At 45.3% G+C, this 24,380-nt stretch overlaps 1 protein-coding gene across 2 annotated transcripts in view; it reads left to right on the forward strand.

The window, feature by feature from the left end:
• The first annotated feature begins 206 nt into the window (after nt 1–206).
• The window catches only part of GNAI3 (G protein subunit alpha i3), a 35,766-nt gene continuing 11,592 nt past the window's right edge, over nt 207–24,380 (forward strand). Inside the window, exons 1-3 of one of the 2 annotated variants that reach the window (XM_074977904.1) lie at nt 207–422; nt 21,512–21,554; nt 21,660–21,801. In XM_074977904.1, coding sequence (XP_074834005.1) covers nt 305–422; nt 21,512–21,554; nt 21,660–21,801 — 303 coding nt within the window. In that variant the 5' untranslated portion in view covers nt 207–304. The remainder of the gene's footprint in view (nt 423–21,511; nt 21,555–21,659; nt 21,802–24,380) is intronic. The other variant, XM_074977905.1, reaches the window with a different exon arrangement.

The raw sequence follows: 24,380 nt of genomic DNA on the forward strand, positions 1-24,380 counted from the left end.
TCCCGGCCACGCTGCACCTCCCCCAGCACGTGCGACTACAAGTCCCAATGTGCACTGCGGCGGGGGCAGGATTCCCAGCAGGCAACGCTCCACGCGACCCGCAGGGTGGGTGGGTGGTTGGCGGGGTGCGAGTGGAGAACTACATTTCCCAGCGTGCGCCGCGCTGCCGTCGGGCGGGCGGCCCCGGAGCGGATATCCGGCCACGCCCCACCAGCCGTTCTCCCGGGCTGAGGAGAGCGAGAGGAGCCGTCGCCCCGAGCCCCTGAGCCCCGCGCGGTGCGGCGCGGCCTGGCCCGGCCCCGCCATGGGCTGCACGCTGAGCGCCGAGGACAAGGCGGCGGTGGAGCGCAGCAAGATGATCGACCGCAACCTGCGGGAGGACGGCGAGAAGGCGGCCAAGGAGGTGAAGCTGCTGCTGCTCGGTGAGGAGGGGCCGGGGCGGGACCGGTCCACAGCGGGGGGGGGGTCCGGTCCGGTCCAACCGACCCCCCTCCCCGCCCCCGGGCGCTTGGCCTCCGGCAGCCCCGCGAGCTCAGCCGGCCGAGCGGCTCCCGGGGGGCGGGGCGGGGTGTGCCCGGCCGGGGCTTCAGCACCAGTCCCGGGCCCGGCTGGCGGTGGGGGGGGGGAAGAGCTCTGAGGGGCGGGGCGCATCTCCCCCTCCCCCGCCCCCGCCCCCCAGTGGACCTGGCCGGGGTCTGACCCGCTTCACCGGCCCCTGGCCCAACTCCCCCTGGCCCTCGGCTTCCACCCCCGGACGCCCTGGGGTGGGTGGTGCCCGCAGAGCTGCTCCTCCTCGGGGGCCGGTTTAATTATGCCGGCATAGAGCGGCTAGACGGGAGCGCCCCCAGTGACCCCCCCCCCGTCACGTCCCTAGTGTAGACAGGCCTCAGCCGGTCTCCGCGGTGCTTGGGGGAGTGTAGTGTAATGTTTTATTGTCTCTGAACTCGGAGCTCTGGATGTGGCCAGGCAGATCCTCTGAGGGGAGAGATGGTGGTTTTTAACCTGTGATCGTCTTTCTAACCGTAACACGTTAAGGTGCTGTGAAAACGTTTGCCTGCAATCCAGTGTTGTGTTTATTGGCGATTGCTGACACGTTGCCTTTTTTGTTATTTGTTCAAAGAACTACAAATACTGAGAGGCTATGAATAAATTGCCATGGTCTGTATGGCTTTAATGAGTCTTATTAGAAGCTGGGTCTGGTGCAATGAAGACAAGGATTCAAGGAAATAAAAGGGAAATTAAAGATTGCCTGTTGGAGAAAATTGCTAAATGATAATAGACTTCCACGTGAAACAGCAGCACTCCCTTTTCTTGAGTCTTTTAAAATGAGCTAAAGAGTAAAATGTGAGGTGCAACCTTGAATTGATTGGGGTGGAATGTGGATTCTCTCATTTCTATATTTCATAATCAGTTGCTTCATGAAGTTTGCTGTTTCAGTTAGAGACCTGCTGTAGTGTTGATGCATGTATTTATCTACTCAGAAACATACATGCTGTAGAGAGTTTCCCTCACTTGTGTGGGAAATGTTAAGCTAAGATTCCTGGTTCCATAAGGGGAGACATCCTACAAGCAACGTGTGTATTGCTTCATTTGTTTTTCATCTGTGTTTAGTAAGTGAGGCCCTCCTGTTCATATCCTTTGTGTGTATGAAATTTTTTTGATTGGCTGTATGTGGTGATAAGTCTTATTCCTGTGGAGGTTTGTTGCTTTGGAGTTGCAAAATTAATAGGGAAGGTACTTGCAATGGGATTAACCTCCTTTTTTAATACTTTGTATGGGGGTTTTTCTTTGTGCTGTGATGCTGCCATAGAGCAAATTCTGAAAAGCTGCTTAAAAAGAAGCTTGTGGTGGTATCAGCAGTTATGCCTCTTATGAACAGGCATAAATAACGTACAGAAAAATTGTACAAATCAAACATGCAGAGTTCTCATAGTGTGGGAAACACTTTTCAAAAGTGTGAAAGGTGGTTATGCACGTAATTCCTATTGTCTTTCAGTGGCAGTTAATTGGCTTAACAGCCGTTTGTGCTTTTGAAAATGTTTCCATCTACTGTAACTCCATTTTTTTAAAGAAACAAACCAAGCTTAGTAAGGTCTTTGTGACCAGTGATTTAATGATTCTACAAAGATCTTCGCTCTCCATGTATTAGGTAATATACAGCTAAAACAGAGCAAACAATTTCTAGCATGCACTGCATGCTGTAGTCATTTCATTAAAATTTCAAAAAGCTAGATTTAATAGCTTGTGAATTTTAAACAATTTGCAATAGCATTTTTCTTTAAAAAGTGTCTAGTTTGAAGCAATGTAGCTAATTTCATTAAGCTGTATGAGATGTTTGGAGTGTTTAATAACTGGACCCAAGTCACTTGAGGCTGATGCAGTGTAGTTTTGAACAAATGTATTGTTTTATAAAGTCCAAAATCCATTCTCAAATCCTTTTAAAATTCAGCAGTACTTTGAATGAAGGTGAGAACATCACATACAGTAGACCCCCGACTTACACAGAGGTTGCATTCTTGCACAGCCCTGCATAAGTCAAATTTTGCATTGCTGGGGGAGCCAGGAATCTGACTAGTGCAGTGGTGCTGGATGGTTTGGTTACTCCTGTGAGCCAGGATCTGGCTCCCCACCACTCACAGGAGACAGGAAAATGGTGGGTGCTGCTGTTCTGGTCAGTTTCCTTGCTCCTGTCAGGGGCAGTGGGAGTCATGCTGCCCACCTGACAGGAGCTGGGAAACTGGCAAGCACAGAAGTGCTCATCAGTTTCCCATTCTTGTGAGTGGCAGGGAGCTGGTGCCTGGCCCTGGGCTGCCCACCACTCAGGGGAGCCTGGAAACTGACCACTGCTGCACTGGTCAGTTTCCCATTCCTGTGAGTGGTGAGTAGCCCAGCTCCCTCCTGCTCAGTCCCGTTAACCCGAGATGCGCGCACTCAAGTTGAGTGAATTTCAGGGTTCTACTGTACATCTTCTCAGCATCTGTTTGCACTTCTCTGCAAAATATCTGAGAGCTCACAAAGGCCACATCTAGTCATTTCCCTGCCTCAGCCTTTTAGCAGAATTCTCCGTCTTATGACACTTCTAAATTGGTACATTATTCAACATGTGGTTTATACCAATCTTTAGGATTCGAACATTTGACTTTTCCCTGCCCCTTCTAAATTGATTCTAGAATTTTTGGAGTAGCCTTTTTTTCCAGCTATACATCCTGTTACTACTGGCCCCTTTTGTTCCTCTGGGTTTCTACTTTTCTCTTGTTGCAGTTCCTTTCTCTTTGCCCTTAAGAGATGCCCAGAAGTGGAAGAAAAATAGGGTGCTAAGTTGTCTGGTCTTGCTCACTAAGCCCTTGGTGTCTCTTGGGGCAGCGGTGTAACCTAATTATAGTTGGGTTTCTGTAGCACCCTACATTATAGGATCTCAAATTACCCTACAAATGGTATTTGTTTCACAATCCTGCCTGTTAGGTAGTGAAATGTTAAGCCTGTTTTGGATATAAGGAAGTGTAAGACAGACCAGTGATCGCACAAGACCTTGTCTGAACTGCGTGATTGTCATGTTGCTAACTGCTGTTAACAGGTCTCTTTGAACCAGTGCTGAAAAAAATAAACTGGTTGTGGATATCAGTCTTCACCAGTGTCTTCTATAATGTTGCTGACATCTGTCGTTGACAGCAGGTCAGTCTCCTACCTAGAATATGGGAGGCTGTGGAGAACCTGTAGGAGAGGAGGGACTAGGACCCAGGAGACCTCTGCTCTGAAGAGTACACCCTCCTTCCTATTTGTTGCCAGTGCCTCCAGGAAAATGCTGCTGAGCAGGAGCAGACCTGCAATTTAGCTGAAGTACGGCTCTAAGGGATTTTCCTGTTCCAATGAGCAAAGTGTGGGAGGGTGTAGAAATGGTATGACTTTTGTCCCCTCAGCTTAATGTCTACCCACGGGCCCTTCGTTTTCAGTTTTTGTTTTAATTTTCCTGGGAATTTATTTCTGTTTATTACAACAAAGATAGGCAAAAACCAGTGCAAAAATGATTAATTTACTGGGTAAATATCAGTTTATTTTGCTAGTTGGAAAGATGGGGAGGAAAATATTCGGAGGATTAATGCTTCACATTCCATTCATCAGTGCGGTTTGCTGCAAGGCTGAAACAGAACTCAAGACACAGTGCCACCTCTGACTTTAAGCAAGCAATATATCTTTAATCCCAAAACAAACCTTGTGATTTGAATAAACAGTTTACTGCCGTAGACTTAGAACTCCGAGCCTGTAAATATTTAATTGTGCTGTACTGTTTGCAGCACATGCCTCTCAGAGAGTAGTTATTAACAGTTCACAATCATGCTGGAAGGACATAACAAGTAGGGTTCTGCAGAGGCCTGGTTTGTGACTGGTTCTATTCAATGTCTTCATCGGTGATTTAGTTGTTGGCATAGAGAGTACACTTATTAAGCTTGCACATGATACCAAGCTGTGAGGGATTGCAGCTGCTTTGGAAGATAGGCTGGAGAAATGGCTTGAGGTAAATAGGATGAAGTTTAATAAGGACAAATGCAAAGTGCTCCACTTAGGGAGGAAGAATCAGTTTCACACGTACAGAATGGGAAGCGACTGTCTAGGAAGGAGCACTGCAGAAAGGGATCTAGGGATCCTAGTGGACCACAGGCTAAATATGAGTCAGTGTGATACTGTTGCAAAAAAAGCAAACATGATTCTGGGCTGCATTAACAGGAGTGTTTTGAGCAGGACAGCGGAAGTCATTCTTCTGCTCTGCTCAGCACTCATTAGGCCTCAGTTGGAGTATTGCGTCCAGTTCTGGGCACCACATTTCAAGAAAGATGTGGAGAAATTGGAGAAGGTCCAGAGAAGAGCAACAAGAATGATTGATCAACGTTCTAGAGAACTTGAGCTGTGAGGGAATACTGAAAGAACTGGGCTTGTTTAGTTTAGAAAAAAGACAGAGGGGACATAAGTTTTCCTGTACCTAAGAGAGGGTTACAAGGAAGAAGGAGTAAAATTGTCCTCCTTGGCCTCTGAGGATGCAAGGAGCAATGGGCTTAAACTGCAGCAAGGGAAGCTTAGGTTGGACATATGGAAAAAGTTCCTAACTGTCAGGGTGGTCAAACACTGGAATAAATTGCCAAGGGAGGTTGTGGTATCTCTGTCACTGGAGATATTCAAGAGCAGGTTAGATAGATGTTTATGAGGGATGGTCTACTCTAGACAGTGCTTGGCCCTGCTGTGAGGGTAGGGGGCTGGACTCAATGACCTCTCGAGGTCCCTTCCAGTTCTAGTCTTCTATGAGTCAACTTCTTTTTACTCCTGTTTTTTTGTTTGGTTTTCTAAGCCTTTGAATACTTGTGTTCTGAACATTTTTCTGATGCAGATTTTCATTTTCTTCCCCTCCTTAGTGGGTCAGATTTTTGAATTGGTAACTAGCATCCTAACATGTATGTGGTGGGTATGAGATTAAGTGTGTTTGGATGTGCATGCACTTCAGACTTCTATCTACACTAATGCATAAACTTACTTCAGCAGGCAGATTTGCATATACACAGACTGATACTATAATACATATTTCATGAGGTGTATAGTATTTTCTTGGACTGTCAAATAGGCTGGTAACATGGAGATGTCCCACTAGTTATCAAGTGACTGCCAAGAGAAGAGTGTTTTTCTTAATAAAACAATTTTTATCTATTTAATACAAAAGTAGTGTGAAAACTGGGGAAAAAACCCTAAACAATCCTCTTTGTGTAATCCAGGATTTAAAAAAAAAAAAGAGTTAAAATTAAAAGAGAAAGGGGTTAGTTGCAGTTTATGCCAATAGTACACTTCAGCACTCCACATTTACTGTAATGTTTTTTAAAATGTTCATGAAACTGGATAAAACAAATGCATTATTGGCTGGAGAAGGTAGTTGTGGTGTTAAATCTAGTGAAGCTCACTCCTCGGTATGGAACGTTTTACTTGATAGCATCATTGGCAACATCTCTTGTTTGAACTGTTCATGCATAAAATACACTTTACCAGTCTTTTTTTTTTTTTTAAAGTCACTCTATTTCTGTGGTACTTGAGCATAATTCAAAAACACAATTCATACAAAACAACTGGAACAGAAACCTGTTTTAAAACAAAATCTGACCTATATAATCAGTCAACCAACAAGGCATTTGTTATACAAAGAACACCCCCCCCGACCTTTAGAGAGCTGAACTACCAGCTAGCTATTTCTCTACCCTTCCTGAGCTCAGCATGTTTCTGACTAAAGGACTCGGGAATGAATTCCAGGAGTAAGGGCCTTAAATTGAAAGTTTCCTGGTGCTAGCTCCCTTCTTTGTAATCTGTAAATGCCTAGAGCTGGCACTAGAGCACATGTCTGAAAAGCAGGGCATCTAGGGTTTCATAGGGTAAAATCCTCAAACTCTGCCTAAAACTGACTGCAAGACAGTGCAAATTACAGTGCGCTAATACAATGAGGTCACCTAATACAAGTCTGGTTTCTATACCATACGTAAATCTCACCCCAGTTTGAGAGGATTGTCGAAATCTGCAGCATTCTGATTGTGAATTTCAAGTTCGTCCGCTCAGTGTGCAGCGGCAGTCAAAAAAGCAGATGCTAGGGCTCATTCAAAAGGGGATCGAGAATAAGACAGAGAATCTTACTGCCTCTGTATAAATTCATGGTACACCCACATCTTGCATACTGCCCACACGTGGTCACATCTTAAAACAGATATGTTTGACATTCAAAAAGATTCCAAAAAGGACAACAGAAATGATTAGGAGTTTGGAATGGGAGCCGTACGAAGGGAATTTAAAGACAGGGACTTTTAGCTTAGAAAAGAGGAGCTAAAGGGAGGAAATGATAGAGCTTTATAAAATCATGAGATATGTTATGGAAACAAATAACTTTTCCTTATTCACTTATTCCATAAGAACTAGGAGTCACCAAATGACATGAATAGGTAGCATGTTTAAAACAAACAAAAGCAAGTGTTCCTTCACATAGCACAGGGTCAACTTGAGGAACCCTGGTCAGAGGATGTTGTGAAGACCAGTATTTTAACAGAGTTCAAAAAAGAACTAGATAATCGTAGAGGGTAGGTCCATCGGTACTTACTAGCCAGGATGGGTAGGAATGCCCCAGTCTCTGTTTGTCAGCGGCTGGAAATGGATAATGGGTGATGGATCATTTGATTGCCTGCTTTGTTCATTTCTTCTGAAGCATTTGGCATTTGACGCGGTCTGAAGGCGGGGTACTGGGCTAGCTGGACCTTTGATCTGACCCTGTATATCTGTCTGTACTTCTATTGTCATCCTATACAGTACTACTGTTTTCTTCTCTCCACTGCCTTCTCCCTCCAAAAAGAGAGATCAGTATTTACTGTGAAACATCTAATCATTCATCAGAATGGAAAGGGCTTTCATCTACTTTTGAGGAGAAACCCCTGATCTGTCAGGCTATTAGTCAGAGCAAATCCACTTTCAGAAACTGTATGCATGAAGTGGTGTAGGTGCCAACTTTTGTTTTCCATGAGGCATAAGAATAAAAATGTGGTACAGTCTGTCAGCTTTGGAATGAAACTTGTGCCGTGGGACTTTGCGGTCTTCTCTCTGGCTGCTTTTGTTTTAAGGTCATCTCTGAACCAGTTTTGACTTGTGTGCAAGAGCTCAAGTAGGTTTTCCTGGGGTTGTCATCCTATTGATAGGAGGACAAACACTCTTCTGCTAGCTCCCTGCTCCAGCCCCTGGCTCCTCCAGCTGGTGGGGAGCCACAGAAAAGCTGTTTTGCTGCAGCTGTCTGCCCGCCCAGCTTCCCCAGCTGGGGGAAGCTGGGTGGGCAGACAGCTAGGCCTCTGAGGCTTCTCCTGGCTCCCCACCACCATGGGGAAACTGACCAGCACTGGTTTGCTGGTCAGTTTCCCAGATCCTGCAAGCCCAGGGAATCCAGGAACCAGGCTGCGGCCTGGCTCCCTGCTACTTTGGGAGCCAGCAAACTGACTAGTGGTGCTGAGTTTCCTGGCTCCCGCAAGCGCAGGGGAGTTGGGAGGCAGGCTGCCACTTGGTTCCCAGCTTGTGCAAAATTTGAGTTATGTGAGGTTGCCCAGGAATGCAACCCTTGCATAACTTGGGGATCTACGGTATGTAGAAGTACTGGTTATGCACTCTTTTATATAACATCTTTTGCTACGTCTTGTCGCATTAGAAGATGATTGAGGACATTGCTGTTTCCAGTATTGAAATTAGTAGCTGAATGCATCTGATTTCTAATCTTATTTCAGGAACATGCCCCAAGTGGTTCATGAATGGCAATTGAGTTGGAGAGTTGGGGTTGTTTCTTGCAAGCATTGAACACTTTTAGTCAGTGGTCATGTCTACTCCTACAAACTTACAGCAGCACACCTGGACTGTTGTGTTTGTGAGGTGAGGGAGAGCTTTCTTGTTGACATAAGGCCAATTCAATGAGTGGTGGTAGAGCGTTTCCTGCTGATCTAGTGCCCAAGTCAGCAAACTTTGTCGCCAAGGGCAGTTTTTGCATCCCTGAGCGACAGAAGTTTTGCCAATGTATGTGCTAGTGTAGATACAGCCTAAAGTGTGCCCCTCCCATGCAAAAAACCCTCACTGCTTTTCACCCATGCCCATCTTGCCCTGTGTGATGGGGTTCGGGGTCTCCCAAGCTCTGTACCCCGTCCACAGGCAGGAGAGCAGTGGGTTTATTAGCCGACAGGACGCAGCATTGTACAGAGGAGTCGGTACAGCTGGCAGAGACAGCCAGTCCAATCCATGTTGGGGAGAGGAGGCCCTGAGGGGCCCCTAGAGCTGGGGCCTTGCCCCCTCCTTGGTCTCGCGCGCTCTCAGCCCAGACTGCTTCCCAACTCCCAGTTCCAATTCAAACCCCTCAGGCTCCACCTCACCCTTTGTCTCCGGTACAAAGGTGTTACCTGGTCGTCAAGGTTACCCTCAGCAGGAGACCCACACACACTCACTCACGCCACCCACCCACCCTGTTCAGATCAACTAGTCCGTCAGCTCTTATAACAGACCGATATAAGCTTAGTAATACGTTGGTGGTGGTGGTCCTTTTTTACTCTATAGTAAAAGGGGCTTGTGAAATATTGCTACTTCAAATAAGCCTGAAAAGGTTGAGAATATCTGCCTAATTTAAAAAGTATCAGAGGGGGAGCTGTGTTAGACTGTATGCTCAAGAACAACAAGAAGTCCTGTGGCACCTTACAGGCTAACAGATGTTTTGGAGCATAAGCTTTCGTGGGCAAAGACCCTCTTCATTAGATGAAGTGGGTCTTTGCTCATGAAAGCTTATGCTCTAAAACATCTGTTAGTCTATAAGGTGCCACAGGACTTTGTGCCTAATTTGATGTGGCAGTCAAAGGATGAGTGATGTGACTACCATATATGTGTTCAAGTTATTTCAAGAATGAATATTTTCAGCTTAGTTCTTACATCATTCAGTAGAAAAAGCTGTGGTAAAAGGCCATTAGGAGGCAGATTGTATAATTTCATGGTTTCATGTACTTCCAGCTGGAAGATTGGCTTGCAGTGCTGCAACATTTTACTCATTCATTCTCCATATTTAAGAGCTAATGACAGCAGAGCATGATGTAAACCCATGTGGGGGGGGAAAAGAGGTTGCTAAAGCAGTTTACTTGGGAGATGGGTTTATTTGATCTTCTGTCAGATGATCTGTTTAATGCTTTGCTCCATGTTGGTAGGATGGGTTTAATTAACTTAAATGCTCCCAAGGCTGCGAAACAAACTACCAAACAAAATGGCAAGGTTGGTGGTGGTAGGCTGCATAGATCAGAGTGCATAGAAGTGGTTGCTAATGCTTTAGTTGATTAAGGAAAAAAAAATCTTTCACTGGAGAGGAAATGAGATTGCAAAGGCTCAGTAGGGCCTCATGGATTTGCTCTGCTATCCACCATGGACATTGGTGTGCAGGTGCCTAGTATACATGGGTACAGCTCATATTTGCAGTGGGCGAGTTTACGCTGTTGGCCACGGGCGACCAGAATTAGAGGAAACCCTGGTGTTAACAAGGTCTGAATTCCCATGCACTTGAGTAATAATACTTTTGAGCAATCTGTCAGGCTGGTGAAGGCCATTGTTTGCATTTGTGGTTAATTTTGTGTGCTAGAGATGGACATGTGCTCTGTCTATATTCATGTGTAATACGCAAACTAATACTTCTTCTTCTGCTGTAAAACAAGTTTTACCTATCTTCTTCTGCTTCCTCTTCGACCCCCTCTTCTTGCTGCCCATAATTTGTCATGATGGTTTTGTAGTTAATAAAAATTAGTAACCGATTCAGACTGCTTCAGGGATGAATACTTCAATTGGAATATTATATGTAGGGTTAGGGTTAGTCTTTGAATGCGGAGAACACTCCAGTGTAATCAGACATGCTGTGTTTATACCCTACAAGCATATCAATAAAGTGGGGTGGGCAAAATACAGCCCATGGATCAAATCCGGCCTGGCCGTGTGCACAGAGCCACGTTGGTCGAGTGCTTAGTTGAGCTCTGCTGGGGTGGGAGGAGGAGAGGTTTCACATGCTGTCCCTACCCTCAGAAAAATCTCTCAGCTCCCATTGGCTGAGAGAGCTGAGCGATTTTTGCTGGGCAAGGGGGCAGCCTGCAAAGTCTCTCCCCGTAGCACAAAGCACTACATGGAGTGATCTTGGGCTGCTAGCAAACCTGGAAGCCTGCCTGAGAGTGCCGCTGGTCAGGAGCTTCTTAGGTAAGTGTCTCCCAGCTAGAGCTGGCCTCTGGCACCCCAGGCCATCCCAGACTCCCTCCCCCAGGTCAGCATCCTCTCCTGAACCCTGCAGCAAAACCACTTGCCTCAGGCCCTCTGCACCCTCCTGCCCCCCTACTCAGGTCACAGCTTCCTCCCAGGCCCTGCATCCCCTCCTACACCTCTTCCCAGGCCAGAATCCTCTTAGACCCATACCCACTCCCAGACCCTGCACCCAAATCCACTCCTTCACCCACACTCCCTCTCAGATCCACCCACTCTGCCCTGTGCATCCCTTGGTCACTTTCCAAAACCTTGGAGTGCCCCCTCCCATCAAAAATTGTTGCCCGTGCTTGCTACAAAGTGATTGATTCCTAAAGCAAGTTTACTGTGGGTGCTGAGCTTTGGACTAGAATAAGATCCTCAGAGAACCATGAAAGAAATATCCACATCAGAGACCCTGTCTAACTATAGAGGTTAACAGGTTGCAAAACAGCTGTTCCTTAATCCAGTTACAACATGGCCAACAAGTTGTAATGTGGCTGAGACCTTACTTCATCCCCATAGCCATGGTGAAACCTTGCTTTCCAACTTTTAGCACTTTTATAGCTGAGTCTGGGGGTGATTGTTCTGATCCAGGTCCCAGAGTTGGTTGAAGAAGTTTCACAAAAGAAGTGGGTCTTTGCCCACAAAATTTATGTTCCAAAATGTCTGTTGGTCTATAAGGTGCCACAGGACAACTTGTTCTTGAAGATACAGACTGACACGGCTGCCTCTCTGATACTTGTCACAGAAGACTGTTAAATTTGAATTAAGGGCTAATAAGTCTTATCTGGGAGTGGGGTGCCCAGACGACTAATGTTCTGTTTTGGCGTTTCTATCTAAAAATCTGTTTACAATAATAGTTCCATATGCCAATAGTCTTTGGAAGATCTTTAGTCAACCTTAGTATCTTCCAATTGCTCAATCAAGTTTTCTAATCTGATGCCTTTAGCCTTCCTTTAAAGGCTGCTATGCATTTTACTGAAATATTATGAAAGTTTTCAAGATAATAATAGTTTTCACCACCTACCAAAGGTAAATTTTTAGGTACATCTTTGAATTCATCCTCTCAGCATCCCATGGGTCATCCTGCCTTGAAATGACCTCATTTGTGAAATGAGTATTACATGGGACTCATAAATCAGTTTCTAGTTGTTTTTATGCTGGCATGGACACATTAGCTCTGGTTTGCCTTTGTTCTGCTTGATTGGCAGGCATGACCAAATACAAACACAACACGTCGTGATTATGTCGAGTTCTTCTAGGTTTTTCTGCAGTGCAGGTGTAATTTCAGAAGCCTTGAGGCAGCTGCGTACCCTTAAGTAAAATGCAGGTAAATACAGCAGTACTATGAGAATTTTAAATGCCCCAAAGTCAAAAGTTAGTGCTTTGAATAAGTTAACGTTAACATCTTCAATAACATACATTGTTATGATCCCTTAACATGGTTTGTTTAAAATTGAGATGCGATGACCTAATGCTAAATTGCTATATTTAACATCTGTGCCTAATATTCACTCGAATTGCTTTGCTGCTGTAATTTTCAGTCAGTGTTATAAGAATATAAGTTGTGTGTTTCTGTCTTTGAAAAGTAAATCTGCAGGCAGAAATCAAGTGCAAGTTGCATTAGCTGCTTCAGCATGGGGGAGATGTACAAACTGTGGACAGGGCCATTTTTTCAACCAGAAGAGGAGGTGGTGTCTTGTGATGCCGTAAAGGGTGGATGTGACGTTTTTTGTCTTTCGGTATCTGACTTGTGAGCCAGTCTGACTTAGATAAGGTGGGGGTGATACATCCTGTTATATTATTGTGACCTAACTTCCTTCCTAACAAACTAGATTATAATTAAGTAACTTAGCTGACGGCTAGTCTGTAAGACAAACTTTGATTCGCTCCTCTCCCATTTGACAGTATGTCTGACTGTCTGACCTGCTTTGTCATCTTGATGGCTCCGCTTTCTCTGCCCTTGACCGTGTCTGCTTGAGCAATTGGCCTTAAATAGCAAGTTGTTTCTAGTTCTGTTATAGAAAAATCTATTGCAAGTCACATTGACTGTAAACGCGATGGACAATTTAGAGGGGGGAAAAAAATGTTACTACTTAACCGTCAAGTATTTTGGAGACTTAAACTGGGAAAGTAGCGTACTGTAAGCCTTTGTGTGTGAAGGGAAGTATTCCATGTCCCCCACAGCAAGTGAACTGTAATAACAGATAACATCATTTGTGTCTGGCTTTGTAAGTCAAGCATGTCAGACTAAAAGCCCGCTGAGGGCCGTGCAAATGAAAATTGATAGCTTTCAGGGCCACCAAAGAAAATGTACTTCTGTCGGAAGGGTGGTGTTCTTATTATTAGATTGTTTTGGGACTATTTTATAATTGTTCAGGTCCTGTTTGAATATAATAGAATAATTTTAATTGAGAATGTAGTAATATGAATTTGCATAGTTCATAAAATTTGTGTAAAATTTGCTCATAGGTAATTTTTAATGTAAGGTACTTTGTAATTATTTACATAATACAGAACTTGCTGCAATAAAATTATGTATAGACAGTGAGCTAAAAGTTACAAGCTTAGCAGTTGCATCACTTCCTCTTCTCCTCAGTTTTGCCTGGAACCAAAGTGGGCACCTTGTGGAATTATTAATACGTTCTTACTCAAACTGGTATAGGAAATCAAACGTCAATTTAATTTTAAATGCCTTTATTAAATTGAAAGCCAAATGGGCTGTGGATGGGCAATAGTGGCTTGTGTCTTCCCCTTATCACGTCCCCCACCCGGTCTTTGCTGCTTGCAACCTCATGATGGCGGCCCCCTTTTCATTCTCGGGACTTTGCTGCTTCTTTCTGAGGGTGCCTAATCTGTTACCCTCCTGGCTGCGTGACCTGGATTTTTCTCCCACATAAGCTCCCGTCTGCTTGGCATGGTTCGACGGTGTAGTTTGCCCAGAGGCCAACTGAAAGAGCTGCCCAAGCCCTGCTGCAGGCCCAAGATGCTGCAAAGCTGCCGCACAGAGCTAAGTTAAACTCACTGGGTAAAAAGTGCTGTCTGTCCTGGGCCAGAAATTACATTTGCCCTTCAGTGGGGTAGCCTGCAATATTTTTGTTGCTATTTCATTCATTTCTGTATTTTGGGTATGGAAAGTTAAACACCCAGTCATACAGTTGCTAGCAAAAGCTGTTTCTTGGCTATTTACTGATTGGCTGCTTCCCAGTTAACTGATAAATGTGGACTTTTTGTGAGCTTTGGTATTTTCTTCATATTACAGGAAGGTGTCTGGCTTCCTTTAAGGAAGTGTTCGGTTGATGATGTCTCCTTTTGTGTAAATGTGCCCACTGATGCTATTACTAATAAGGAGTTGACCATAAAGCTTGTCGTGTATGGTGCTCCCCCTGGAAATCAAAGGAAGTTCTGTTCATGGGCCATTGTTTAACCTCTGGGTGTGTCCACATTAGTTAGAGACATACAGCCCAGTAGCTGGTGGTCTCCATCACAAGTAAACAGGCGCAACCTGAACCCTGGGAGCCTGAGCTATGGGGCTTGAATTGCAAGTGGGGTCTTATATAGCTCTTTGCAGGGATATGTAACTAGAGGTTGACTTGTTTTGCTACTCTTCAGCCTAATGATGAAATAAGCCCTGTAATACAAAGTCTAATAGTTGACCATATATGGTCTGTCCTTTTTAAAGCCCTTAGTGCCAGCTTTGGTTTTTTTGTGGGTAGGGGTGGAGTGACTGTCTGCCTGGAGGAGCAGCTGAGATCTTGGGCTGGCTTCCCCAGGGAGCTAAAGCACTTCTGGCACTGGCTTCCTGAATATCTGATAACCTAGCCACTAAGGAGATGCTGGTTGTGAACAAGCTGTACACTTTGGGGTAACATGAGTGCTGTCTCATGTGCAGCCCTCTCCTTTACATTTTTTCTAAGGTTCGTTGTTCTCTTACTGCTGATTTTGAGGGGAATTGAAACTTCTATTTGCTGCGCAGTTACAACATGCCTGTTCTGAAATTGGTTAACCAGAGTCAGCTTTGGTTTCTTGTGCTGAATGTGATCTTTGGGGTAGCTGTTCTAATCAAAGCAAAAAACAGCTTCACTTAGAGTTTTGATAGTGAAAATGGCTAATGCTCATATGAATGCCAATTATTTTTGAGCCCAGTAAAATACTCTTATTTTCTGAGCTTTTGAAAGCTTTACAATTGGTACATCTGGTCAGGTTCTGCCTCTGGTCTCTGAGGAGGCATGAAGGAGCCGCAAGAACATCAGATGTAATGTTATCCAATTACAGGAGCCTACTTGGAAAACAACTGTTTGGTGTGAGAAACCACAGTGGAAATGTTTTCTGTTGTCTTTAAATTCCTATTTTGTTAGTAATCTAGACGTGGTTGGATGATCTCCTTTTGCATAAATATACTCTTGTATTCAGGGTTAAGTTTTCAAGCTCTGTTTAAACAGAATATACAGCAGAATGATTGGACTTGGCTGAAAGCAGTAAATTAGGGTAGTAGTTAAACATCAGTTTGAGCTGGTTGGGATTAAGTACAGAATTGGGTCCACTTGCAGGTGCTCTGGAAAAAAGAAGGCAACTTGCAAAGATTAGCATACCTCTCACATTTCAGCGCTCTAATTAGGCGGCGTTGCAAATGCTACTGAAAACTGAAATAACACTGGGACCTAGAGAGGTTGGAAACAAAGGTTCCCAGCTTAATCACATGCATCCTATCTGGGTTGTGGGAGTGGGGTGAACAATCTAAGAAATGGCCCGTGCAGCATTATGCTGCGTGCTCAAAATCGAGGTCCAGAGCAGAAAGAAACAAGCCCTCTGTGCACCTAAAGCTCCGCTTGTGGGGCTGGACATCTCATAGCCAGGAAGGCTTGTCTGCAACATTGAAAGCACACTGAGCAAAAAAATCACTAGGAGTGTGGAAGGTTGTCTTGAGGGCAGATTTAGAATGCGTCTTGTGACGCATGGCTGTTACAGATTCTGAGAGAGGAAACTGGGAAGGAGAACTTGAGCTACATAAGACTCCTTCAGGGGAACAGGAGCCCTGCGAGGGAGGTAGCCGCCCAGTCACAAATGACTTTCAAAGCTAGACTGGCTGACCCAAGGTAGGAGACAGTCCTGCCCTTGCAGCAGGAGAGGGCTAGACACAGCCTCCATGTTTTTTCCAGCTACTTTTCCTCTTTCAATTTTGTCCTTTTCTGAAGGAACCAAACAACGATAATGTTCTCTTCTGATGCAGTTTGGGGACTACTTTTTTCCCTGTTTTTGAAGTAAAATTTAAGTGGGGACTGACTTGGGAAATGAGAGGAAAAGATTGAAATAAAAAAATGTGCATTTTTAATTTATTTTAATTTTTTTTTAAATTTAAAATATCCTCGCAGCCTACCTTGGCCCTATAGCGGAGTCATGAATAGTAACATTTCATGTGGCACTTCGTCAGTGGAATAGTAGGTATCACAAATTCAGCATTGAGTGTTCTGCAGAAATAGATACCATTTAAGGTAAATGGAGCGGGAGGGGGAGACTTCAGCAGCAACGCAGTGACGAGAAATGAGTGTGAATTGAGTGTGCATCCGAAAGTAGTGTGCATGAGACTTCTTGCCATTAGAGCTTCTTGTCAGAGGGGTGGTCTGTTTGTACCAAACTCTGTATGCTGCTGCTCGAAATACACTGAAGCTATTCAAACATCCCCTTTGTAAGGGGAATGTAGAGGATCTCTGTCGAAATCAAATGAATCTTTGTCTCTCATTCTCCCCAGTGTGGAAGTTCTGAAAAGGAATATTACAGAATACTGGAACCACTAAATTCTTAGGCCTAACCTTAAATATTGCTTATTGAATGCATGAGGAATAGTGCATAGAAAAGCACTTTGAGCGATAGGCATTCCTGGTATCATTTCTGTTGCAATTCACCCTGCTTAGAAGTTATAGGCAGCCATTTTGGTATCTGAATTACAGAGGGGAGAGAACAAAGAGCTAGCTTACTAAATGGAAGATATTTTAATAGGGAAAAAGCACATTGAATTTTAAAGAAGCATTGCTAAAGTAACCCATAGTTTCGTTAGCCTCAGTGCTTTTCAGTCTTGTAGTGTCTTTTGTGGCAGATGGCTGCTCGTAATCTTGGAGAGAACAAACTTACACTGAGACCTGGTTTAAAGTCCTCTCCGTTCCCATTGTTTGCCTTAGCATCCGGATCCAGATAGTTACTCTGCATTGACTGAGCCGGGATTGGCTGCATCTTGGTACTTGATGTGTAAGTAATGAATAAAGCTGAGCTACATGAGACACTGTTAAAATATTGAACTGCTGTGCAGTACTTCATGCCTTGATTGGGTCAAAGACAGCAGTTGAAAACTCACTACTGGTGTGTTTGCCTCAGCAGCGCAGAGCTACTCGTGATGAAATATGAGTCAGTGGTCCTTCCCCACCACCCATGACAGACTGATTCTGATTGGAATTTCCTGCCCCCCGGCTTAGAAGCAGTCTTGCTGTCCTGCGGACAGCTATCAGCATTAGCCTCCTGATGAAGGATTTTGAGGCAGGTAAACAAGTAGCATCTTCTGATCAGCTCTGGGAGCATATTAGGGTGTTTATACTCGTAACTTGGTATGGCCTCAGGTAGTAAATCTGAATTAAATCAATATATATACTCCAAGAGCAGAGCTCATCCGGAATGCATGTACCTGAATGACCTGTCAAATGGATTCCTTCCCACTTTGAAATGCAATGGTTTGGTATCATAGGTACCTAGAGGCTCTGTGCTGCAAGACACTGTAAATGCATAGCAGGTGAAGAATCCAAGAAGTGTATAATCTGGATTAAACTAGTCAACCAGCAAGTGAGAAAAGGAAGTTGTGTGCCCATTTTGCAGGTTGGCAACTGAGGCACGGAAAAGAAGCATCTTGTCGATGACATGGGCAACACATGAGTTCTGTGACAGTTCGGTGCCTTAGCCACAATATGTATTCTTCCTCTTGATAATTTGAACACGAATACACTGAATTGGCTGATTTTCAAATACACTGAGTCATGTCTGTACGTATTGTGTTTAGCCACTGAGGATTTTCAAACAATACCACGACCACTTGTTCACTTTGTGTTTCCCAATTGTAGTTTTAGATTGTTTCAAACTTCAGTCTCAAAGTTCCCTGGCAAATAATGAGAAACTTTTTTTTTATAAAGGACTGCCCTTATGTTAAATTTGTTTCGCAAAGCAGTTAAATCCCCATAAACTTGTCCTGTTGCCAAGAATATACACGGGGGTGGGCGGGGGGGAAACAAAACCCTGCAGGTATTGCCCCATTCAGTTTCTGGCAGTTATTGTCTTTTTATATCCCGCTTCCAGGGTGACAACAGTTTTCTGTATTCAAGTTTGCATACTATTTCCATAACTAATGAATAGCTGCTTGTATTTGGCTCTTACATAAGTGTTTAGAAAAATCAGGTAGGTCTGTGTTTGCTCTTTCTGTTTCTCTCTAATCTCTGTACCTGGAGACTTTGCATTCACATGCCAACATTAGTACTCTGCCATGCTCATCCAACATTTTTATCCTGGTTTAAAAAGCTGTTCAAAATAAAGGAACTGTAAAAAGTTCAGGTTTTATCCATCATACAAAAGTTGTTACAAAGTCTCCTCTCTAAGTTTCAAAAATCCAAGCTGCAGACTTTCAGGTTCCTCCTGCAGCATGTCATTAAATGCCATGAACAGACAACGTACAGGATGACTTTCTTTCAAACCGTGTGTGTAGTTCTCTCTCTGGGAGCTCAGCTTTCCTGAGCTGTAAGGATGTAAAAACTAAATGTGAACAGGGCAGGCTCTCGAGCAGTGTCTGTTCCCTCTCCGTCTCTGTTTGACGCTAGCAGAGTTCCTTGGAATAGTGTTCCGAAGGCTATGCTTTCTAATGCTTCTTTGGGAAGCTTTTGCTATATTGATACTGAGAAGGCCATATACCAAAGCCCAGATTTCACTAGACAGAAGTACCAAGATTCTAGAGACCAGATGCTGTAGTAGTCTCATGCTAGATGTGAACGGGGTGTTTGAGTCACACAGTCATCAGTGTTAAAATGCTTAGAATGCCATGAGCCCCAAGTCCAAACCGAGGTGAGCTTCTTTGCAGCCTTCTGTGGGTAATAGAATTCTACCGCTCACTGTGCTCCTTTTACACGAGATCTTAACCTGAATCCTGTCTGCTCTTAGTTGGTTTTGGCATCTTTATTGAAGAATATTATTTAATCCAGAAATTTGTCTAAAAGTCGCCTGCCTCTCCACTGTGAGAGTTTGTCACCCCTCAAAGGGGCTGCCCTTCAGCAGGGTGTGTGTGGTGCTCCAGGATGAAAAGCAAAATATCGAAAAGCAGAACTTTCTAGATGCAGATAGTTTTGATGACTCTTTGGGCTGGGTCTGTGGACTCTGGCAAGGTGAGGCTTTTCATCCTGCTGTAGTTGCCACTTCCGGACACATTCCTGAGTTAAAAGAGGAGTGTGCCAAGTGGTACAGCTGGGAGGCCTGGTATCTAGCCAAGAAGATCCATCCCAAGGCAAACTTTCACTTCTTGTTACCTTTGGAACCTTATGTCCTGTGTTTCCCAGATGGCTGCCCTAAAACAAGGGAAAGTGTTCCTTCCTTGGAATTGCTTTGGGAAGAATAAGATGACCTGACATGTAAGGAATTTTCTGTACTTCAGTCCTAGCCTATCATTGAAACAAACAGTGTCACTGCTATTTTAGGTTAGGTTTCCATAAACAGCTGCGAAGTGGAATCTGGGTGAGTGCTTCATTAGACCCTCCCACTTCCAGGAAGGCAGATTGCTGATGCACAAGGTGGGAGGCTGGAATTTGCCAGTAGACAAAGTCTTATCACATCTTGCTTATGAGCCAAATTAAGTGAACTTAGGCATCGATCTTAACATAACACAACGTAAATACAGGTTAGTGTGGTGGGATGTTCCCCTGGCTGCTATTTGCCCTCTGATTTCCCGTGGTGCAGCAGGTTTTTCTCCTTTGCCCACTGCGCTGCTAGGAGTTATCCTCAAGACCAAGTGTGGTAGATCAGGAGAGAGTACAGTACAGAGAGTACAGGAGATCCCATTGCTGGAAACCTATGGCCCAGAGAGGCCTGGGAAACGACAAAGTTTCAGACTTGACTGTCTCCTATTTTGTGTGTGTGTGTGTGTGTGTGTGTGTGTGTGTGTGTGTGTAATGTGAAGGGGCAGGTACGTTCTCCAGAGTAAAAATCTTGACCTCCTTAGAGTGCCATTGACCCATGGAAAGCTGTATTGACTAATGGCTAGAGCAGGGGCCTGTGAGTGGAATCTTCTCTGTTGCTGCTCACTGAGACACAGATCATCACTTAACTTCTGGCCCAAGCTTTCTCTTTAAAATGGTAAAACAGCAGTAGGTTGTCAAAGCACTTTACAAACAATAAGCCTTACATCATTGGCCATGGGGTTATCTCTGCAGTGCAGAGTTAATGCCTGTTACTTGTGCTGCTTTGCATTAGGTACACAAATTTGCGGAGTGCCATGGTGGGGAACTTTTTTTGGGCTGGGGCTCAGTGACCCCAGCAGAATCAGTTGGGGACCACATTGCAGGGGAAAAGCTGACAAAAAAGCCCCCTTCCCAGATGTGGCCCCCAACTGAGGCTAGTTGATTTTGTGAGGCCTCCCCAGGTGCTGAGGTAGGACCAGAATGAGGGGTTCAGTGAATGGGGCTTGCTGGGCAGTGGTGCGTGGGAAGGGAGTGTAGGTGCCTACAGAGCGCAGCCGGACGAGGCGATGTGCATGTTGCTCCACTTTCCCCAGCGTGCTGCAGGGAAGGCAGCCCCCTGCCTCTCCCTTTGACCAAATCGCAGCTGACAGGGGGTGTGGGGGGGTGTCTGCACAGAGCTTTGCCCTGGAGCACCCAGAGGTGCACCTCTCCCACCCTCCAGGCAGAGCTTGCTGGCCTGACTGGGCACCTGCTTGCTTGGATTTGGCTTGTGAGGCTTGCCCCCTCTTCCCCGCACCAGCGGTGCAAGCCAGCTGGCACTGGCACTACAACTATGGTGCTCCCCACATGGCTGGAGTGCCAGCTGTGTTGGTACTACAGGGGAGCCCTGAGTCTCATAGGCCGGATATGGCCCTCGGGCCGTAGGTTTTCCCCTCTCTGACCTAATGGGAGCCCTGCTTTGGGCGAGTTTTTTTTTTTTTGTCAACTCTGACCCTCCTCTTGATTGGGACTCCCGCCTTTTCATAAGCCTTTATATTTAAACCCTCCTCTGGAACCCTCCACCCGTGCATCTGATGAAGTGGGTCTTTGCTTATGCTCCAAAATATCTGTTAATCTATAAGGTGCCCCAGGACTTCTCGGTTTTGAAGATACAGACTAACCTGGCTACCCCTCTGATATTGCAGGAAGGTGGTGACAGGCTGTTTGTGTGAACTGAAGTCCCAGTTTTACAGCCTGGGGGACAGGGACTAAATGAGTACTTGGAACTTGAGTATTGCAGAGGGATGAGCCCTTGGTTATCAGCATTTGTAAACAAGCGGAGAATACAAATTGGCATCGAATGAATGTGGTGTACTGGTGCCTCGTCTCTAGAGAGCCACCCTGAGAGATGGATTACTGTGGGGAATAGCAATTAAATTCTTCATTTCAGTCTGTCAACATCTAGACGTGGGACTACATCTCATTGTGTCTTTCTCTTAACTTCAAATTAAAACTAACACGGGTCTGTTTGTACTTTTCAGGGGCAGGCGAGTCTGGGAAAAGCACCATTGTGAAACAGATGAAGTAAGTAGAAACCCAAATATTTAAATCAACAATTTGCATTTCTGTGTTGCACTGTTCCTCCTGGTTGGGCTTGTGATTATGGCTTGTTTCCCCCTCCTCCCTCAGGATCATCCATGAGGATGGCTATTCAGAAGAAGAATGCAAACAGTATAAAGTGGTTGTCTACAGCAATACTATCCAGTCCATCATTGCAATAATAAGAGCCATGGGAAGGCTAAAGATAGACTTTGGGGAAGTTGCCAGAGCGGTAGGTATTTCCCTCATTTCCTTTAGCTTGCTTCTGTAATGTAGATCAGGTTGAGTCCATGGAACATGTGGTGGAAATCATTTTTAAACTACAAGATATCAGTAGTGGAGTACATCTGATAACCGGTAACCTCGGGAAGAGAGTGGGAGCCCTAGACAACTTCATGAACTTATTTCTAATAAAAGCCTCTCTGATTCAGTTCGAAGTACTACATTGACAGCACACGTTTCTTTTGAATTAATATAAAATACGTGGCCTCCTGCATTGGTGTTCCAAAGTACTACAGAAAGTTGTGCCCTAAGGTTTTGAATCGAAATCCAAATTCATTGAGTTATCACAACTTAAGCTGTGAAGAGTATTACAAAGAGAACTCTTTGACTTTCTCCTTTTCAAATCATATGGTTTCCTCCTCTGTATCATGTCCCTAAAATTTCTCCCTGCTCAGACACTCGCCTGTCAAATTTCCTGGTTATTTCTTCTCATTTCTGCATTTCATGTATGATGGGGCGGATGGAGGGGCGGGGGGCGGAAAGCAGTGAAAACAAATGAGGGCGATCCAGGAGGCCCTTGAAAGGTAGTGCAAATACAAAAGTGCAGGAAGTAAATATCTTAATTGCGAGGAAAAGCATCCTCAGGATGCCCCTGTCCAAAAACACTCTCCTGAGTTCAGTTGTGCTTTCAACCTGGGCCCTCTGGCGTGACTGCAGGCGAGGTGAGAGCGCTAGCTCTGATGTCACTGCGGCTGGTATCCTGCCCATTTGGTGGTGGTGGTGGTCTAAGCCCAAGCGCTGATGATCCTTCAGGGCCTTTATACAATTCTCCTGTGTGCCCAGAAGGGCAGGCGGTTCTCCCACAACTTACTGGAACAGGCTCCTAGAGCAGCTCAGTGTACTGCAGCTCAAAGAGCCAAGGGATGGTTCCCCAGCTGCCAAAGTGAGATGCAGTGGATTGTAGCACCAGGAAAGTCTCTCTCAGGTAGGGTTTAAATCTGGTTGCTTCAGATTCATCCAGGTACCGATCACTCAGGCTAACTCTGCAGTGGCACCTGCGCATTATCAGTATTCCCTGTAAGCTGAGTGCTTGGGCAGCCACCTGGGAGAGATTCAGGTGCTGCCCAGCAGGTAAGCAGAGCGCCCACGGACGCCCAGAGCCAGCAGCATGTTTCTTGGCCTTGGTGCGCATAACAAAACTTATTCTGCTCATGGATGGAAAAACGTAGAGCAGCAGCGTCCAATCGGTTCTGAAGCAGTGGCCATTATTGTGGCTACTGCTGTCACGATCTAGCCACATAATTCTGAAAATACATCTATTGTTCAAGCCAACTAGCCACACGTAGCTAGTGGCTAGCATGTTGGACACCACAGACTTCCAGGGGACCCTGAGCATTTTTCAGCTGCAATCTGGCTGATCGTTTCTGAATCGTACATTCAGCTCACTGGTAATCTTCTGATAAGTTTAATGTAATCCAATGCCAACAAACACTGGAGTACTGAGTGGCCCCTACCCTTCCTCCCTGCAAAATGTTCCGATTGAGAAATTGGAAGTTGTCTTTCTTTTGACAGCCCATACGGAGATGACCGTTCTTTAGAGCTGTAAATCATCCACCATTTGCTTCTGATACTGGGATTTTTCCTGTTAGAACAGTAGAACCCCAAGATATATGCACTCAAGTTGTGCATATCTAGGGTTAACGTGACTGAGTGGCAAGGAGCTGGTACCTGTCTCCAGGCTGCCCGCCAGGAAAATGGGTTGCTGCCCCTGACAGGAAACTGACCAGTGCAGCAGCGCCGCTCAGTTTCCTGGCTTCCCTTAGTGGTGCAGTCTGGAGACAGGTACAAGCTCCCTGCCACTCAGAGGAATGGGGAAACTGACCAGCACTGCTGCACCGGTCAGTTTCCTGTTTCCTGTCAGGGGCAGCAACCCAGAGCCTGACTCTGACTCTGGGCTGCTGCCACTGACGAACTGCTGCTGCCCAGCTCCTGATAAGAGCGGTTTCCCACCTCCTGTCAGGGGTGGCAGTCTGACTCTTGGCGGCTGCCATTGACGGGACCCTCTCCTGTGAGCAGTGGGCAGCCCAGAGCCAAACTCACAGGTTACAGGAAGCTGACCAGCATTGCTGCCCTGGTCAGATCCTGGCTCCTTCAGAGTTATGCAAAATTTGACCTGTGCTGGGTTGCATAAAAATGCAACCTCCCCATAAGTCGGGATCTACTGTATGCAGTAAGGCGTCTAGTAAACTGTAGGCTTAGACAGGAAAAGCTTTAATCTCTCAGTAGTCTGTTGTACAGTGCTTGTGCTCTTCGGAGATGTGCCAGGCCCAAGTTGTAATGCTGCAGGTTAATATAGCCCGTGCACCTTATTAAAACAGGTAAACATTGCCTTTTAAGTTGGAACTAAGATCTGCCTCTGAGAAGGGAGAGTTGGTGCTGTGATGGGTATGTTGTATGCCACAGACTGTTGCCACTACCACCCGCTTGTCTGAAACCCTGTCCTCTTGGGTGGCAGAGAAATAGTTGGCATCTTGCTCAATCCATGTGCTTCTAGTTGGACGAGCAATATTGGTTTAACGTAGAGGGAGG

This window comes from Carettochelys insculpta, chromosome 26 (assembly GCF_033958435.1).
Source record: "Carettochelys insculpta isolate YL-2023 chromosome 26, ASM3395843v1, whole genome shotgun sequence".
NCBI classification, from domain to species: domain Eukaryota; kingdom Metazoa; phylum Chordata; order Testudines; family Carettochelyidae; genus Carettochelys; species Carettochelys insculpta.